At 48.7% G+C, this 20,654-nt stretch overlaps 1 protein-coding gene across 1 annotated transcript; it reads left to right on the top strand.

Moving 5' to 3' along the window:
* The first annotated feature begins 11,326 nt into the window (after positions 1–11,326).
* LOC123040223 (bidirectional sugar transporter SWEET6b-like) lies at positions 11,327–13,307 on the top strand. The gene is made up of 5 exons (XM_044463126.1): positions 11,327–11,483; positions 11,598–11,814; positions 11,946–12,107; positions 12,659–12,778; positions 12,897–13,307. The coding sequence occupies exons 2-5, from the start codon at positions 11,671–11,673 to the stop codon at positions 13,056–13,058; spliced, it is 588 nt and encodes a 195-aa protein (XP_044319061.1). The 5' UTR covers positions 11,327–11,483; positions 11,598–11,670; the 3' UTR covers positions 13,059–13,307.
* Positions 13,308–20,654: the final 7,347 nt, after the last annotated feature.

Here is a 20,654-nt window from a genome sequence, read left to right as displayed (position 1 = left end):
TAAATGCTGTTGGTTAAACAACTGAACCAAGTCTGCGTTAATCACGTCCCAAAAGCTTTGATAGAACTCTGCGGGAAATCCATCCGGTCCCGGTGTCTTGTTGTGTTCCATCTGAAACACCGCAGTTCGAATTTCCTCCTTAGAAAACGGAGAGGTTAGGAATTCATTTTTCGCTTCCGTAACTTGAGTAATGTCATGAGTAACGGATTCGTCCAACTGAAAATTAGTTTCAGCTGAAGGCCCAAAAAGATCTTTGTAAAACTTAGTGATAAAATTTCTAAGTGGTATGTCCTCCTCTATTCAGCCTTCCTCCTGGTCAAGGGAGAATATACGCTTCTTTCTATGTCTGCCATTGGCTAGCATTTGAAAGTATTTCGTATTATCATCACCTTGCACCAGTGAATCCGCCTTGCTACATTGGTACCAGTTAATCTCTTCCTCACACAGTAGGCGGGCAATCTTCTTGTTAAGATTGCTTTTTTTCTCAATCTCAACAGCAGACAGAGGCCTCACCTCCGCTATTTGATCGAGGGGATCAATCAAGGTAGACAATCATACTTTTTCTTTTTTGTAGATGCCAGCAGTGTGCTTGGCCCATCCTCGAAGAAATCGACGCAAGGCGCAGACTCGATTATTCCATCATTGAATGGATGTGTTACTGCGAGGCTGACGCGCCCACACCTTCTTAACCAGCTCATGAAATCCCTCTCTAGTGAGCCATCCCTGTTCAAATTTAAACTGGTGACTGTTAGAACTTGCGGTTGGTTGTCCAAAATCGGTTAGCAACAGAGTGTGATCCGATAAGGCCTCAATTCTTTCTAGCGCCCTAATAGAGGCTAGGGGATATTTATATTCCTAGTCCGTGGTAACTAGTTGATATAATGACATTAAAGAGGAAAGTCCACCTAGTGCCAAATCGATCATTGTTTTTTTCCTGCTGATATCGAAGGATATTAAAATCCCCCCCCCAATTAACATGGGATGGGGATTGTCTCGACAGGGATTAACCAATTCTTTTAGAAATGCAGACTTAAACTCCTGTACAGCGGCGCCATTTACAGCCACCAGACTCCCGATGAAGTTAACGGACTTATTTCTAAGGTGGAATTTGATATGATACTCCCCCTTTGACGTGGACAATAGTTGTTAGTATGTAGAGTTAATACCTAGAAATATTCCCTCGGACCTCCCGGTCGGCAGTAAGACGGTCCATTCGTAATCAAAACCACATGAAAAGTGGTCAAAATCACGTGTTGGAAAATCATGTTTACCCGACTCAGTGATACCACAAAGTCCAATGTATGATCCTTTACACAATCGGCAATGTGTTTGTGTTTAGCCAAGTCACCAAGACCTCTGCTATTCCAGAACATGCCTCTCATGATGAACCAACATTATGTTTAGAGACATTTTCCTTCTTAGAAGAGCGCCCTCTTTTCTTTGCCGAGTTAGACTTGTTCTTGCGCACCGATGCGACAAGCTCAAAAAGCGTAGTGTCGCATACAGTATTGTCAAGGTCTACTTCAGTCGTGTCTTTAACCAAATGAGACAGAAGCTTGCCTTCATGATTGGCATCAACATCCTCATCCTCCTCATCTGATACGAGAGGGTCGACAAAACTCGATAACTTCGGAGCAACCGTAGGCCGGTCGAACACCAGTTTTTTTAGAGCCTTGACCGAAAAATCTATCTCATTCTCATTATGTCCTAGTGACACCCCAAGTCTAGTGATATTTGAAGATACTTTGGAATTATCAAAAGACATAAAAGATTTGCGAGGGGGGGTACCTCCGAAGTCGAGGTTGCAAGTAGCAGTCCTGCGCATGGCCTTCACCATAGAGTCCTCGTTGGTGGCTGCTGATCTGTCAGTCCCGACATGATAATGCCCGCTACGCCTTAGTGGCGAAGGAGTAATATCAGCCTCAGAGCCCATCTCATCGACTCCAAGAGGCATAGTAGACTGCTGCGACGATGAAGAAGAAGATAGTGGGGGCTGCTCCTCAGCATCCTCAAGTCCGGAAGTCCCCCCCCCCCCCCCCGAGGGCAGAGGAGTAGATGATAACACGCATAGCTCCACCGTGGCAAACTCCTGGCCAACTCGAATGGACGGGGAGAAGATCACACCACATCGAGTCGGAGAGGCAGGAGTGGGCGATGATGACGGCGATGGAGCGCTCTCCTACGGTAAGGTGCACACATGACTCCCCACGTGGGGGTTAGGTGGTGGCGACCAGCGAGTCGAAAATGGCGGCTTCGAGGGCCGGGGCGCCGGCGTCGTAGGAGGAGCATCCTTAGACGAAGTAGCCGGCCCCGATGGAGTAGACCCCTTTAATGATGATGAAGCAGAGGGTTCGAAGGTGTGACGGCAATGACCATCTGCATGGGCACCACACCACCCGAGGAAGTAGGGTCCGAAGAGTTGGTGGATGATGAAGTGGGTTTGGACCTCTTGCTTGGATCATTGGTCCTCGATGTGTGCTCCCAGTCATGCCCCTTGTCGCCCCCTGGATCATCGACGTCCTCCCAGACTCGAGGCACAAAGTCACTATCAACGCGGAAGTCTGATTCTTCAAGACTGTACCAGAACTCATAACCATTCCTTTAAACCACAACGTCTCAACAAAGAGAACCAATTGTGCTACTTTTGAAAGCATCAAGGTTCAATACGCTACCTGGATACGAGCAATTCCTTTCCGGCGCAAACAGAGAAGATCAACATCGAGAGTAGCACCAATCACCGAGCAGACTGCCCAAAGCCCCAAGAAGTGTCGGAGAGCGTGAGGGACCCCATGCACATGAACCCAGATAGGAATTAGCTTGAAACAGTGTGGTATCTTCTCTAACTTCCAAGGATTAAACTCGATAGTGACATTGTGAGATTTGATGAAAACTGTGAAGCTAGTCACCCTCTGTAGAACCTCCTCAGTCGGAAATGGACATCAGAAAAGTGTCCTTGCCATGCGGTATGGCCTCCCACATCCACTGCTGCTGGTAATGAGCAATCTTAGCAACCTCTGCCTCCACGATACTAGGATTGATAGAGCCACCAGAAATAGAGACCAACGCCCGTCAGTGAATCCTGTGGTGCAAGATCCTCCCTGCAGACATTGTCAGGCATCTGGAAGAAAGCCACATTTTTAGTTACATAACCACATAATATCGCCACCGGCTTCGGCATCTTGAGAGCAGGGCAACGCCGCATGGTCATCGGGTGATTAATCTTGTCACAAATAAAACTGTACTATTGTGTCTCGCAGTCATCATAAGTGTGCCCTCAAGATTGACACTTCGAGCACCATACCTTCTTAGGATTAGGTGTCACCTCGGCTGCCCCTGAAAGTTGTATCGTAGGCTGTTGTTGCAACGAGCTGAACTGCAAAGGAGAGTTCCACCCATAAACCACTGCTATCATAGACAAAGAAGCGGGCACCTGCACCAATGGCAGCATCATAGGGGCCGCCGATGGATTAGTGGTAGGTGGTGCAACTACTCCTTGATGAGTTTTGTGACGACCACCCTTGCCGCCCTTTGGCTTCCGAGGGCGTGCGGCTGCATGAACACCGGCGGCGGCTGGGTTTTATGGCATGCGGGCGTTGAAGCCGGCCGCCACCTGCGTGCCGGCTCTACCGATGTGTTGCATAGACTGAAACATTACCATTTGTTATTGCTGCTGTGCATAGCCACCCGTCGGTTGAAGAAGCAACGACTGTTGTTGCACGAACTGACCCAGGGTAGCGAAGAACGGCTGCTGAAAGTGAGCTTGATACGCCAAGGACTACTGCAGGGGCTGTTTTTGTACATGAGGCTGCTGCGGCGGCACGAAGCCACCCGGTGTCACATACGGCCACACGGCCTGCACCGGTGCATATACACCCGGAGCGAAGCCAGGAGCGCCACCCATCGGAGAAGAAGCCGTTTGGGAAGAAGTTGGAGGCTGCAAGGGCTGGTTGCCGGTGGTGGTGCCCAGCGGCGCGGAAGGGAAGTTGCACATCATCGTTGGAGAGGCGACGACGGTAGCCAAGGTGCAATTGAAATTAGGGTACACCCCCTGCACTTTCTTGTTCCACTTATGTCCAAGCCAACGACCAAGATCAACCATCCGAAGCGGACGCTCAGGATACGCCTGCAGACCTGGTGCATCTTCCAATGTCGGATCTGGAATGGCGACCGTCGTGACGGCCCGTTGTGTTGGCCCGAGGGCGACGAAGGCCCACATAACTCCGGCGGGATTCCTCCATCGCCGAGACAAGCTCGCGGCAGTAGATCACCGAGCATTCCTGGCGGTGACAACCGAGGTGGCAGAACCGGGCCGATCCAAGGCTTCATCGGAGGCCTCGATCGGCCGGGAACCCCGGAGACGCCGCGGGAGGGAGATGCAGCCATCCCTGACACATTCGAGGAGGAGGCCGCCGTGCCCTCCACCGAGACCGGTGATGGTTCTTCGATCATGTCCGACCTGCAAACAGAAGATACCTCACCTGCCCGTCGAGTCGAAGGTGCCTCCCAAACCCTAGACGCTGGAGTAGGGTAGCCGATGTCCGCCCAGAACTCGCCTGCCAACTCGTCGTCCGTTTTCCTCCGGCGAAGTGCAGTAGACAAAATAGAAGAGTTGTCGAGGGACGAGTCGTGGCCCGTTTGCGTCGTCTCCTTCGCGTCGGAAGAACCAAGGCAGGAGAACCGGGAGCCTGATTTGCCCGGCAGCGTCGGCGACCAACAAGGCGCCAGAGTCAGTCGCCGCCGAGAGCTGATCCGCATTTCTCTATCTCCAAAAACTAGCTCCAGCCTTGGTCTTCATGATTATAGTTGCACGTACATGTGTTGAGATATGTATAATGCATGTATATTTCCTGTACCACAAGCCGTCCTCCTCCCTTGTGTAGTTGTGGACGTGGTTACCCTTGTACCTATATATATACGTGCATAGCACCGGATCAATATATCGTGAGCTGCATCAATCCTCTAATCTCCTACATGGTATCAGCCTAACTCGGTCTACCCTCGCGCGCCCTGCAACCCTAGCTGCCGCCGCGCCTTACCTCTTTCTGCCGCCGCTCTAGCTGCTGCTGCGCCTCTCCCCAGCGCGCCCTAGTCGCCGCCGCACCTCGCGTCCCAACCAGCTGCGCTGCTCCCTTGCTTCCAGCCACGCCCCGCGCTGCTTTTGTATCTCTAGCCGAGCCGCCGTTTTCCTCAAAGTCGTGCGTCGCTTCTGCCCTAGCACCCAGCCATGCTGCTTTTGCCTTCTAGCTGCGCCGCTCATCCATCGCTGCCATGTCTCACTCGAGCCTCTCCCACCGCAGCAACCCATTCGCCTCTTCCTGCGAGGACGGCTCTCTCCCCAACCCTGCGTAAATCCGTGACATTCCGATCTTCGATCGCGTTCCGATCAAGCTATCCCACACGGAGGCCAACTTCTATGCATGGAAAACCTATTTCAAACTCCTCTTCCGTGAGTACAACCTCCGTGACCACATCGACGGCACCACTGACTTCCTCGCCATGCGTCGCGATGAGGATTGGATGGCAGTTTACGCCACCATCATCTGGTGGCTCTTCCTCACCGTGTGCAAGGACATCTTTCACACTGTTGTTCGCGACGGTGATGTTGCCTACACGGTGTGGACGAAGATCGTCGGCCTCTTCACCGACAACAAGCTCCAACGGATCGTCTTCTTGCAGCAGGAGTTTTTTAGTTGCCACCAAAACGACTCCTCCATCGATGCCTACTGCATGCGCCTCAAGACTCTCTCCGACGAGCTCAACAACGTTGGCTTCAAGGTTGGAGACCAGCACCTCCTCTCCACCCTTACCGCCGGCCTCAATGAAGATCTCGGTAATGCCACGTCCAATCTTACTTATGAACGGGCGGTGGCCTATCTACCTCTTGAGCAGCGTCGCCTGAAGAACCTGCGGGCTTGTGCGGTTCATACCGCCTTCGCCGCCGGCTACTCCCACGGTGAGTCTACATCAACACCTCCTGCCGGGGGCCACGGTGCCTCGCTACTTCCGCAGCCTCGCCCACCGGTGCCTCCAGCAGCCGCAGGTGCGGGTGGCTACGACACGCCCTGCGGCGCCTCCTACGGCTCCCATCCACCTCGGCCTCCGGCGCCGGTGCCCCCGCCCCAACAACAGCAGCAGAACCAGGACGACCGGCACGGCTGTGGTGGTCGTCGTGGCCGTGAAAACTGCAGCAACAATGGCGGTGGACAGCAGCGTGGTGGTGGCAAGCAGCAGCAACTTCCCTCGCCACCATGGGGCACCGGCCACAATCCCTGGACCGGGGTTGTACACGCCTATACAATGCCGATTCCCCGCGCTCCACTTCCAGCACTTCTCGGGCATCGACCAGCGGCACACCAGGCCTTCCACGCGGCCCCCAGCTCGGCGCTCTGACACCACCGCCTCCCCCCTACTCTGCACAGTTTGTCTATGGCGCACCAAATCCCAGTGGGGGGGGGGGGTTATGACGGGGTTTGCTGGCTACCCCACGCCACCGATCTCCTACGACCCGGCTCTGCTCTCGGCGCTGCAATACACGCCTCAGCCCTGTTCTTACATCGATGGTGGCGACTGGTTCATGGACACCGATGCATTATGGCAGCCTACCCGGGTAACCTCTCCTCTGCGTCTCCTGTTCACACATCTTCTCGTATCATCGTCGGTAGAGATGCTGGTCTTCCCATTACTCATGTCGTTTCTACTCCCTTTCCATCTACGTCTAGACCATTGTCTCTTAATAATGTGCTCGCGTCTCCTGAACTTATTCAGAACTTAGTCCCTGTTCGTAATCTTTCCCGTGATAATTTTGTAACTGTTGAATTTGACGAAGTTGGTTTCTATGTTATGGACGCCCGCACCCGGATGGTTCTTCACCGATGTGACAGTCCCGGTGACATGTACCCTGTCCAGCCTTCATCATCATCACGCAGTGGACCTCTCGCTCTTTCTGCCGGCATTGATCTTTGGCACGCCCGTCTCGGTCATCCTAGCACCACCGCACTTCGTCAAATAGTCAAGGGTTTTTCTTTTTCATGTAATAAAGCGGATGCTCATTCTTGTCAAGCATGCCGCATGGACAAACATGTTAGACTGCCGTTTAGTTCTTCTTCGACAGTTGCTTCTTCTGATCCTTTTGAATTAATTCATAGTGATGGGTGGACGTCACCTATCACAAGTAATTCTGGTTTTCTATACTATCTTGTTATTCTCGATGACTACTCTCATTTTGTGTGGACCTTTCCGCTTCGTTGGAAATCTGACGTTCCCGCCACCCTCCTCGCCTTTTTCTCCTATGTGTCTACACAGTTCGGTCGTCCCATCCATGCTCTACAAACCGACAATGGGAAGGAATTCGATAACCTCACCATCCGTACACTTCTCTCCAACCACGGCACCATCTTTCGGTTAACCTGTCCATACACCTCCCAGCAAAACGGTCGGGCCGAACGCGTTCTTCGTACTTTTAATGACTGCGTCCGCACTCTTCTGTTTCACGCCTACATGCCACCCCGGTTTTGGCCGGATGCCCTTGCCACCGCCACCCTCCTCGTTAACCTACGTCCGTGTCGTGTCCGTTGGAACTACACCCCGCATCATCTTCTCTTTGGGTCTCCTCCATCCTACGACGGTCCTCGCATTTTCGTCGGATGCCTCTGTTATCCTAGTGTCGCAGCCACCGCCCCTCATAAACTTTCCCCTCGCTCCTTGCCTTGTGTCTTCCTCGGTTACCCGGCTAACACTAAAGGCATGTTTATTTCCACGAGTGCTCTTTTCCTTTTGCATAGGAACAAATGGAAGTACCACCTGCTGGAGATGATCACCTCTTGGCTGTCTCTACTCATGGACGTGTTGCACTGGGACCTTTTCCTTTGGGTCGTGCACCGTTGGCCCCGCCAGCCCCTCTGCTGGCTTCGTCGGAGTCATTGCCGTCCTCGCCTGGCTCGTCGGCCTCACCAGCCATGCTAGCCTCGCCGACCTCGCCGGTCACCCCGGCCACGCCGGGCACTTCGCCGGCTTCGCCGGCCACGCCGGCCATCCCAGGCCCTTCGCTGGCAACGCCGGCGCCTTCACCAGCTTCGTTGGGGCAGTCGCCCAGCCCGGTCGTGCATGGCGCGCCCCCGGCACCTGCTACTTCTACGTCTACTGCACCACCACCTGCTGGTCCTATCACTCGTGCACGCATGGGTGTTCATCGGTCGAGTCTTCGTTACTCCGCTGATGAGTATGCTTGTCGGCGTCTACGGTGCCACTGTCGCCTCTTCCGACCTCTGCTCGTATGGCTCTTTGCGACCCACTTTGGTATGCAGCGATGAAGGGGGAATTTGAGGCTCTACAGCGCAATGCGACTTGGCAGCTTGTTGCCCGCCCCCGGCACGCCAACATCATTACTGGGAAGTGGGTGTTCAAGCACAAGTTTCATCCCGATGGCACCCTCGACCGCTATAAAGCACGTTCGGTGGTCCGAAGTTTTCGACAGCGTGCTGGCGTTGACTTCACGGATACATTCGCACCGTTGTCAAGCCCGGGACGATTCACACTGTTCTTCAGCTCGCGATATCTCGTGCCTGGGGGCGGGGCGGAAGGCTTTTTCGGTAAAAACCCCAAGGGTAACACATCCCCATCCCCAATTAATTAACCACCTCTCAGGACCTGCACGAACATGTAAAACAAAGCAATTATTCTTTCATCTCACAATCATAAAATCGGCCAATAAACTCACTAAGCCGCAAACTTGAGTTCCCATCCATAGAATACGGTTTTTGTAAGCTCACTTAGCCGGATCGCATGCACACTGCAATTGTTTATAATAGATGTAAAACGACAATTGATTATAATACGATTTTTGTAAGCTCACTACGATTTTTATAAAACTTTGTCAAAATAGATGTAATTATCAATTGTTTATTATTTTAATAAAGTATAGGGGCCTATATGCAAAAGAACATGAGGTCACATTACTAACATACCAGAAAACAAATACAAACTACATATTCATAATCTATGCAAAATTCTACACCAAATCGATATATGCATGTTTTTGTTTAGATAAGGCACATCTAAGCTACTCAAATTTTAATTCGGAAAAAAGGAAAAAACACAAAAAACAGATAATACTGAGCTATGCCGATGGGCAGGCCGTCGGCATAGCTATGCCCCCGGTCGATGAGGTCTGCCAACCAACACGGCTCGGATCGATGATGTGGCATGTGTCGCAGATCGATGATTTGGGTCAAGCCTATGCCGACGGCCTCCGTTAGGGCATTATGTCCATCCCCTGCAACCGCACCATGGTGCATCGTCCATCGCGGCGCATCAGGCTCGCCGCGCTACAGCAGGCCCTTGGAGAAGGCCACCAACTACAGGCAACACCATTCGCGTGCCTCCAGGCCACCTCCTGTAGCTGTGGCAGCGCTTGTCTTCTCTCTACAAGCTTCTTGGGGGAGTGGACGATTATCTATCGCTACAAGTCATGGGGGTTGTTGCGATGGTTTAGAATGCTCGCTGGTTATAGGTGGAGGCATAGATAGGACTTGGTGGAGCGATTTGTTTCTTTTAGAGGAGGTTAAACCGCATCAATAGATGCATGCAGCCATCTTTACTAATTATTACACAAAGGTCTGACAAGAACATACATCAATCCACATAAAAAAATCACTCACACACCAACAAACTTGATAATGTCGAATGCTCTCACTCCCCATATCTAAACCGGTGTCGTCGCCTATCTATTCATATAATGTATCGGGACCAACAGCCTGTGCAGCCTACCTAAAGCGCACACCGCATGCATACGTTCTAGACGCCGCCTTCTTTATCGGACGACTGGCCCATCTTCAGGAGAGAGATCCGCATCATCCTTGCAGATCTCACTTTCGTCAACGCCATCGCGGCACCCAACAGCGCCATCGCCCTGCGCTCGTCTGTCCAGACACGAAGACTTTAGAAGATCCGTCGTGCGGAGCACCTGCCAACCAGGCATGACTCGGCGTAGCACCTATTGGCCAGACATGACTTGACAGCTCCATTGAAGCTTCGTCCAAGACGAAGCCGCTCCACCTCCTGCCTCTGTCCTCCAGCGTTGCTCCACAAACGTTGCTCCATATAGTGAAACGGCATCGTAGTACCGCCATCGTTCGATCTGGAAGACCAGATCTTAGGGTTTACCCCAAGTAGCACGAGTGGGTCGACAACAGTTACACGACGATGCCTTCATCAAGGTAACGGCGCAAATGGCAGCCATCGCCCGCCAAGTGCTCGGTTTTCACCGGCAACTATGTGTTCCCGACTCGCAACCGGAGCAAGATGACAGATCTGGAGATATGACCATCTAGCGTCAGGCCGACCACATACGACGGAGGAGATGGCCACCACCGCCGGCTGCACCGGTGAGATCAGATCTGACCGGACGCGCCGCTGACCAGATCACCATGGCCTCCACGCCGTCGCGCCGATCCAACGAATGATGGCACACCGACCGCAGCCGCCGCCCTTCACGGTATAGGCCCGCGCCGCGCCTGCAGCTGCCACCGCCCGAGGCAGGGTGGCCACCACACTGCCGCAACCATCAAGACCGCGCCGCAATGTGGATCGGCCGCTGAGCTCGCATCATAGGCGGCGCCACCGCGCCGCGCATGCCTCCTCGCGATATGGCCGTCTCGCATCGGCCGTGATGCTCGAAGGGTGGAGAAGCCCCGCCGCCGCCCTGCCGTCCCGGCTTTGCCTAGCGGCACTGCGGACGGTGGCGAGGAGAGGGGAGGGGCGGGTGGGGTCGAGTGGCGGCGGCTAAAACGCGGTTAAGAGTTTGGTTTTTTTAGAATAAAAATTGAGGGGGGCGATGGCGGAGCGACGTAACTAAATGAAACAAAACTACTTACGTACTCCACTTTAATAGTAGAAAGATAATGGTATATTACTCCCTCCTTCGCATATAGCGTTAAAAACACTCTTATATTATGAGATCCAGGGAGTAGAGCACGAACAACACTTCACGGCATCCGGTAACACGCGTGTTGGGCTTCCGGAGTCGTTGGGACGACTGGGTCTGTCTTGGGCTTTGCAGTGTCCTTGGGTGACGCCGGCTGGGTTGGTGTTGGTCCGTGACAATTTCGCGCTCAGGGTTGTCCTTGGGTGACGACGCGGGCGAGGAAGAAATTGACACGGCCGGCCGTTGGATGGGAGCACGGCCGGAGAAGGAGTTGGATGAGGACTGCACCAAAATCAAACCGTTTAACCTACCCTTAACCATATCCACATCGCATATAACTTGGGGAAGGAGACAGGGAACCGCCTACTATATAAGCTCAGCCACCCACGCCCCAAACAAATCACAACCAACCTTACTCAAGTCGTTAGTTCCCCGAGCAATCGAGTTGTGTTTCCGGCGATCGATCGATCTAGGTGAGCATCATGGTTTCCGCCAACGTGGCCCGCAACATCGTCGGCATCATAGGCAATGTCATCTCCTTCGGCCTCTTCCTCTCCCCTGTGTAAGTCCTCTCCTCCTCCTCTCGTCTAGTCTGTATCTGTATGTATGCATATATGAAAGGTGGTTGCTGGGCATTAATCTGAGGCTCGTTTTCTAATTGTACGTACGTACGCAGGCCGACGTTCTGGCGGATCTACAAGGCCAAGGACGTGGAGGAGTTCAAGCCGGACCCCTAGCTGGCGACGCTCATGAACTGCCTGCTCTGGTTCTTTTATGGGCTCCCCATCGTCCACCCCAACAGCACCCTCGTCCTCACCATCAACGGCATCGGCCTCGTCATTGAGGGTGCCTACATCATCATCTTCATCATCTACGCGGCCAAGAACACAAGGGTACGTGCAACCCTCCCAATGCCTCCTCAATCCTCATCCGTCCCACTGTCTCTTTTCAGCTTTAGTTTCTGTACAGAAGATCCTCCAGCTCCTAACCCAAGCCATGTGCATGTGCTCTGCTGTGTGTGCAGTGGAAGATGCTGGGCGTGCTCGCCCTCGAGGCGGCGTTCGTGGCTGCCGTGGTGGCCGGCGTGCTCCTCGGTGCCCACACCCATGAGAAGCGCTCCATGATCGTAGGCATCCTCTGCGTCATCTTCGGCTCCATCATGTATGCCTCCCCGCTCACCATCATGGTACGTACACCATCCCAACTTAAGGGTCGTCGACCCGTGATCTTTGATAACCGCTTTAACTTGTTAGTTCAGGTTGGCTAATTAATTAATCTGCATTGTGCACGCATGGTGTGGTAATGATGCGTTTTCAAGAAAAATACCTGCCTATAATTTATTTTTAAAGTTCTAGTGGATGCTTTTGACAGACCTTAATTTGTTAAGTAGTACACCTTGTTTGTTGTTGATTCTGCCTGAAAATCTATGTCCATCTAAAAGATGCACCCACCTTTCACCTTTTAACGTTCGTGCCAAAACCCTGTTATAAAAAGTACGAATTGAGTTGTTCACCTCTCAAGCACCCAAGTTCTTCTACAATATGCTACATCATAATTTTTAATCAAAAAAGCCTAAGTTTTATTTCTACCTCAAAGGTAAACTTCCTTTACAGGGTGAATTACTAGCTCAGGCTAATTGCTAATTACGGATGCTTTTGCCAACTTATGAGTGTACTAATACAAATATAACTCAAAAAGTTAAGATGAAAGTAGTAATATTGTACTGCCTATTTGCAGGGTAAAGTGATCAGGACCAAGAGTGTGGAGTACATGCCATTCTTCCTGTCGCTGGTGAACTTCCTCAGTGGCTGCTGCTGGACGGCCTATGCGCTTATCAAGTTTGACATCTACATCACGGTTTGTACATACACATACACATTGGAAATAAGAAGTCGCAAACCCAGCCAAACATACAATCAAGAAATCCTCAGCGCGGATTGATCTAACGTTTATGTCCTCTTTAAATTCTGTGCAGATCCCCAATGCTCTCGGTACAATCTTTGGTCTCATCCAGCTGATCCTGTACTTCTACTACTACAGATCGACCCCCAAGAAGGGCAAGAATGTTGAACTGCCCACTGTCCTCACCAAAAACGCCATTACCAGCGGCATTGTCTCCGTCACCATAGAGAAATAAACGTGGCTTCGTTTTTTAGCCCTAATGATTTTGAGTTGTTAATACCGGATGATACTTCAACAACAACAAGTTGATGTTAATTAGTACTACTTTTTGTTAGCTAGTAGAGTCTGAGATCACCTTTAATTTCGTGAACCATTGTCGTCTGTCCGGGACTACTAGTGCAAATTACAAGTGTATATAAATACCAATCCAGCTGAGTTATCCCAGAGATATATTATGACACCATGTATGCTTGCCTGTTCTCAATCTGCTCCTACGTGATGATACGATTGAATTTTTAATTACAGCATGCGATGGCTTTGTTAAATTTTAAATTATTCAATATCCATGATGTGTTTGTATTATGTTTCGGGCAAGGTCCTATTTTGTTTTCTGCGCAAAAACACCCAATGGGCATCTTATTGGTGATGCAACTTTTGAACCCGGTGTGAGAAAAAAAGGAGAAGGACTTAACCTAATTACCGGTTTAGTTGGATGGCTCCTGCTCTTTTCCCGTGACGCTGCCTTGTTACCACATCGACAGGCAACGAGCAGCTCTGCAGCTTGGTCAAGTATGACGCTTTTTTCTGAATCTTGTAACATGTTAATTGTTTGTCATATATATTTCAAAGCAGTGTGTTTAATCGCATGGTGTCTACTGTATATATAGACACACTTCTTTGTCAAGAAAAAATAGTTGAGTATAGGAAGAGCTACGCTCAAATTAGATAGCCCACCAACTTGTGGCTCTAACTATTAAGACACCAGCCCTTTCTCACAAATTTTTATTAAGGGAAATAAAAATAACATCCAACTTGAAGCAACATCCAAACTAGCAGCCCAGGCTAGCTAAACACATCAACCATAGACTACATACTGTGTTTTAATATCCAAGAGCAAGGTTTTTTTATCAATTTATTTTCTTTGTATTCGAATGATCACGAGTCATCTAGCGATTATTACTATATGAATCTAGTTAGATTCTGTTTGATCAACGATAACTTATTATAATTTGTTAGGTTTTGTTCCTGGATCATCATTATGTCTACTAGAATTAGGAAACATGATTTTGGTGCTGCAAAACAAAGACTGGATCTTGAGGCTCGAACTCAAACAAGTGCCCTCGATAGATATTTAGTGAGCCTGCCAACTTGATTCGGAAAATCAAACTGCAGATGTTAATGTTGATGATGGTGGTGATGATAATACGATGGTGGTTGTGGAACATGATGCAGAAATTGATGTCTTGGAGATATGATATAGGACGAAGATATGATTGAAGATTATATTCCAAGAAATACTAGACAGATGGTCCTTTTTGGTAGAACATGAAGTTTGTTCATTGCTTTCCTATCACATTACAATTTGAGCATAATATCTGATATATGGTTAAATAAGGTACAAATAAAACAGACTGGAAACTATATAATAAACTGATAGTGTGCTTTAAGCATATTAATTCTTATGTTACGTGAATTGTTCGAAATTTTGGGCCACATTTTGGTTTCCGCCTGAAGCCCCAAATTTCTGGAGATGGCCCTGCTAAACAGCTGTTGGATGCAGCCGAAGACCGATAGCCTTATGTGAGTAGGTTTCTGGCCCCGCACAGCTCCAAACACTTCATTTGCCACCTGTTCAAAGAGACTTACTCCCCGCTGCAACAGATTTTTGTTTACCTCATTTCTCTACAAAGGAAATGAATAGTGAATCCAATATCCAATTAGTTTGATCACAACAACACATCATCCAGCAGATTTTCAGTGTGGGCCTGAAACACCATCATTTCGCGTGTCCCAGATAATCCGTGGAACTGCAGCAACCACAACTAGCACTAATTTTCCGGTCACTCCAGCAAACTTGTTTATCCAGGATTCCAGCAGTTATTAAATATCCATGGAAAGAAGAATAAAAGTGCATTTTGGCACAGTCAATATAAAGCGCATGAGGGGAGGAGAGGAACTGATGATCAATTGCATGAGGCCAAGGAGGTTGCCAATGTCACATGGGTTGCTAATCCTAGCGCCAAAGTAGTCGGGCACTGCGTCCTATACGAATGGACAATAAGATTCATGTCCCCTACTGTCCTCCAGGTGTGGACTTTGACGCCCATGGACCGAACTAATGGGTCTATGATGGGATTATACAGTGCCATGAAAATACATTAGCATGGTAGATTAGCAATTCTCTACAGAGGTACATGAACTTGGATGGTTTGCTTACCAGAAACAATGATGATTATGATGGTTGCTGGGTTTATGTCACGCGCAGAGTAACTTGATGGGGATGATATTGTGCTGGCTCCTGTAGTGACATCCATCTTCGTTAATGCAGATGAATCCTCGCCCTCGCCCGTTGCTCCACCCGCCCCTCCGGTAGCGCCGCACCACATCACCATCGTCGATTCCCTTTTCAGCCCGCGCTGCTTTTCGCGACCCTCACTAGCTCACCATGATGCAAAAGGAGTTTGACGCGTTGGAGCACAACATGACATCCGCACGTGGAAACTTGTGTCGCGCAGCCTCCCCATGCCAACGTCATCAGTGGGAAATGCGTGTTCCACCACAAGACCCGCCCTGACGGTTCCCTTGAGCGCTACAAAGCGTACATAGTAGTTTGTGGCTTTTGGCAGCGCGCCGCAGTTGACTTCGACACCTTTGCCCCAGTTGTTAAATCGGGTACGATTCGCGATGTTTTACAGCTTGCGGTGTCTCACACATGGCCCGTGCGTCATTTGGATGTTTCCAATGCATTCCTTGATGGTCATCTCATCGAGCAGGTGTTTTGCCAGCAGCCTACCGGATTCTTCAGAGCCACTTATCCGGATCATGTGTGTTTGCATTTTTGATCCATCTACGGGCTCAAGCATCCATGTGTGTTGTACTGGCTCATCGCCGCCTTCCTCCAATGGCTCGTGTTTCGATCAACCTGCTCTGACAGCATCATTGTTCATCTACCATCAGGGCGCTGCTACCGCCACGTCCCGCTTTACATCGATGACATCATCCTGGCGGCGTCCTCCATTGAGCTCCTTCATCAGCTCACTGCTCGTCTCCGATATGAGTTCAGCCTCAAGGATCTAGGCCTCTTCACTACTTCCTCGGCATCGACGTGGTACGACGCGCTGATGGGTTCTTTCTTCATCAGCAGCAATATGCTCATAAGCTTCTCGAGCACACGGGCATGCTTAACTACAAGCCTGCTGCCATGCCTGTCGAAGGCCAATATCTCTGCACTTGACGGATCGCCTGCACTGAATGCAGCGTTTTATCTCTCCATCGTTGATGTGTTGTAGTACTTGACGCTCACATGCCTGGACCTATAGTATGCCATGCAGTAGGTGTGTCTTCACATGCATGCTCCGCGTGACTCCCATTGGACCCTGGTGAAGCGGATTCTTCGTTATATGCGCGGCACCATATCACAAAATACCAAAAGCATGGCGTTTATATAAGAAGGCTAGTGCAAGTTAGATAGTAATCTTGATAAGTACACAAAATAAGAACCAATGACAGAGCTCATCATGGCGACCGATACCGCTGGAAGCATATGATTGCCAATTCCAACCACTCAGGTATCGCTTGCTCCAGAATCTCATCGGCGTCCATGACGACAATAGCTATTGCTTGTCCAGAGAAGGGGCTGCAAGGATTAGATGGATCATACTTAGTAGCAAAAGAGGGAAATAATCAAAGGTGAAAAGTTTAGCTTGAGGCACCAACCTTTGAATATTTTCAACTAAGAGCACTCTCACACAAAAGGTATCTCCTTTGGGGCCGCCGCTGACTGCTTGACCCTGGGTGGCCTGAAGTGCACTTATCCTATCCAAAAAAAATCATTGGGCCTTATTTTGTGGTAGGCATGGTCGGGCGTGTGCGAGGTCTCCTTAAGGAAATGGGCTTTTTTATGGAACGTACCAATTTTCCTTTACAGTGAATATATTTGAAGGAATAGTGTGACTTTTCCAGAGGCAAAATAGAACTGGAACACGCCTGGTACAGACACTAAACATAGGTATGAAGCCTAACAATGGGATCATGGTTCAAAAAGAAGATTCGTCACGTACGGTGGTCAATGTAGGTTCATATCTTAACATGGTTTGTGGGATCACAAAGTGAAACAAATGTATTTACCATTTGCCATTACTCACACGTATTCTGGCATCCTCTTTCAGTGGCACCAACCGCAACAGGCGGAAGGGTCATTTAACAGATAAGGCAAAAGAGAATATTAAGAACGACACCAAGAACACAAAATTCCGACTTACGCACCAGCCCAGGACCACTATGGAGACGACATACAAGGTCAGGTGATGTGAGAGTTCCACCCTTCGTCCGGTTTGTATGTAACCCACGAGCAAACATAGCACACAATGTAAAGCATGGCGCAAAATAGCAAGGCCAGGTGAACTGAGAGTTCCACTCTGTCCACGACCAGTAAGACATCTCCCGGAAAATAATGCATGGTAACGTAACACGGCAAAATGTAAATTAGCAACTCTTATTTCCGATACTCCTCTCTCTTCCCCCACAATAGTTTCAGAAATAAAATCAATCCATGTCTCCAGGACGTGGCTCACTGATGCTTCCCTCATAAGGTATTTTACAAACATCGCAAAGATCATATAATGTCATATATCTCCTTTGGCTCATCATACAAATGGAACTCTACCGTGGGTGGTGTTTTCTTAGGATAAAAATGAAATGTTTGCACAAAGGTATTAGTGAGTAGGAGGTATTGGTCGCACTTATCTTGGAGGAAGGGGATGATGCCAGCATTGTTCGCGAAAAAATAGATATCTTCATAAATTCCTGCCTCCTTCAAGAATGCGTCACTTGGCCACTCACATGTCCGAAGCTCCGCGACACGCGGAAGATTGTACTTGGTCTTCTACTTTAGAGTTTCCTCCGAATCACGGCTTGATGAGCCCCTTAACCACCTCCACATTGCTTTTCTTTTCTCTGAAAATTTCTGAAATATTTAGTGATTCAAAATAAAAGTGAACAAAACTCAACAAAATAGGCAGCAACTACACCCACAAGTGTCTAGAGGCCATATCATGCAAAAAAACTACTTTGGATCATATAAATTTGACATGCAAGCTCAAGAACATGGTCACCACAGCAGGAAAAATTTCCAGTATATGAAGCACTAGAACAAAACTAATTGGATTATTGTAGGAGTCGCATACCGAAGAACAATCCCCCAAAACAGTTTCAAAAACGGAGCTCCGAGCAAGGAGATCAAAACTAGCAGCAAGATGAGCAAGAACACAGGTTTGAGAAATGGTGTGATTTTTTCTGGAGGAAGACAAAGTGGATGGGTGGCTGAAATAAGTGAGGGGGCCTACATGGGCCCCAAAAGCCACCTAGGCATGTCTAGGGGGTGGGTGCGCCTGTGGGCTTGTGGCTCATAGGTGCACGCCCCTGGGGTGTGTTCAGTGAGAAAAAAAATCAAATATTCTAAAACAAATCATATAAAAATTTCAGGGCATTTGGAGAATTTTTGTTTCCTGATCATTTTTTTATGCACGAATAATTCAAAAAACTGTAAAATAATAGTATTTCTACTTTATTAATTCTAAATAACATAAAGTAAAAGGTGGGTATAGAAGGTTGTGTTTACTAAATTCATACATCTCGTGCCAGTCAAAAGTAATTCATTAATAATGTTGATCAAGTATTATTAACAAACTTCTTCCGAATGACATGAAACCGGAGAATCTTCGTATAGCACTAGGTTACCACAAGGGGATATGCATGTCCCAAACAATAAGAATATCATATTTCTTTTTGACAGTAGGAATAGGGAATTCAAAACCTCCAATGGTAATTGTTAAAATTTTCCAATAAAATGATACTATTCACTCGAGGTTGTTTCTTTGGAAAGTGTACCGTATGCTCATTACCATTGGCATGAAACGTGATATTGCCTTTCTTGCAATCAATAACAGCCCTGCAATATTCAAAAAGGGTCTACCTAGGATGAACGACATACAGGCATCCTCGGGTATATCAAGAATAATGTTGCACCCCGGCTCAGAGCAACCGGTTTACATTGCATTGCCAGCCCAGAGATCAAGTCTTCTGGCAACACACAACAACATGGTACAGAAACAACCGCTTTATTCATGCTAGCGGAAACATAAGTCTGATATTACATCGAGATAAGAGGCCAAGCGGCACACACGGTGTGGCTGAATTGTATGTACATTATGTAATGAACATGAATGGGCCTCGATCGCATAAACTACACGGCAATGGAATGACAACGAAGTGGAACTCCATAGCACAGCCGACGTGGACACGATCTAGACGCGGGAAGCTCTCCGATCCGATATGACTTGCCTAAAAGCTGGCATGGCACACCAGATCAGTACATTGAAATTACTTGCAAGCTCACAACAAACATAAGCACAATGACAAACAATATCATGACAATTAATCAGGTTAATGCAACGCAAGAATACTACTGATGCGGTGAAACCAATATGCGCACCGAGTCCCTCAGACACGCTTACTAGACGGGTTACCTCGTAACCGAACGATGATCATACCCGGATCACAACCGGAACCAATCACTTACGCTCATCACATGATCCCACAAATCATCATAAAACCAGTGCCAACAATAAAAACTTAGTGTGCAACATTAATTATAAATGTTGATCCATGGCGTGACTTACTCCCGAGTTGTGTCCATAACCGCGGACGCGGCTATTGATAGATTAAATACACTCTGTAGAGGTAGCGCACTTTACCCACGCCACAGAACCCATGGCCTCGCACTCCTATTCGGGTGGACCAACGGCATTCCGACAAAACCCTTCCCTTGCCATGACACTCTCCCCGCCACTCCGACCAACGCCCTCTTAGGGCTAAGTCATGGGTGGCCCGTGCCTACCAAAGGCATCAACGGCCACCGTCGTGGCAAAACGGTCCCAAACGGGGACAAGGTACCATCAAAACAAACGGGCACACAAGGTTATGTCTGCTTACCGGGCCATGGTAACGCACGCCCATAACCTTCTCTCATTGGAGGCACCGGCAAGAGGCACGACAAAGAACCGAATCAAGACCCTCCAAAGGTAAATGTGGTCGCACTGAGAAAACCCGATTCAGTGGCACCATGGCTTGATCAACGTTATATTCAAGTTGGATTATTATCATGTTTAACTTGAAAATAAAAATCACTCCAAGTCATACGATGCCATGATCATGCAACTATTCGATATGCAAAGCATGCAACTCACAAAAACGGATCAACCTTATCAAAATGACTTTCTTGCACTACTCATCATTAAACCTTACTGATTTTACTACACTGGTTATTATCATGCATCATTTTGGTTAACATATCATTTATATGAAAATCCAATTATCAAAAATAAACTACCATTACTTATCAAAGCACTTCTCTACTTGACCAAAATAGTTCATGCATTCAACCAGTAACTTAGACAAGCATTTCAAGCTTGAAAAAGTAACTAGCATTAATCCATATTTATTTAACTAATTTAAATGCATGAAAATAGATCATATTTAAGTAGGAAAATCATAGATATTGAAGTGACACCATCCAAATGTTGGTGTGGCTTGCCTTAGTGCAAAGTAGGTT

This window comes from Triticum aestivum, chromosome 2B (genome assembly GCF_018294505.1).
Source record: "Triticum aestivum cultivar Chinese Spring chromosome 2B, IWGSC CS RefSeq v2.1, whole genome shotgun sequence".
Classification (NCBI taxonomy): Eukaryota; Viridiplantae; Streptophyta; class Magnoliopsida; order Poales; family Poaceae; genus Triticum; species Triticum aestivum.
This window is presented reverse-complemented; position numbering and strand designations above follow the sequence as displayed.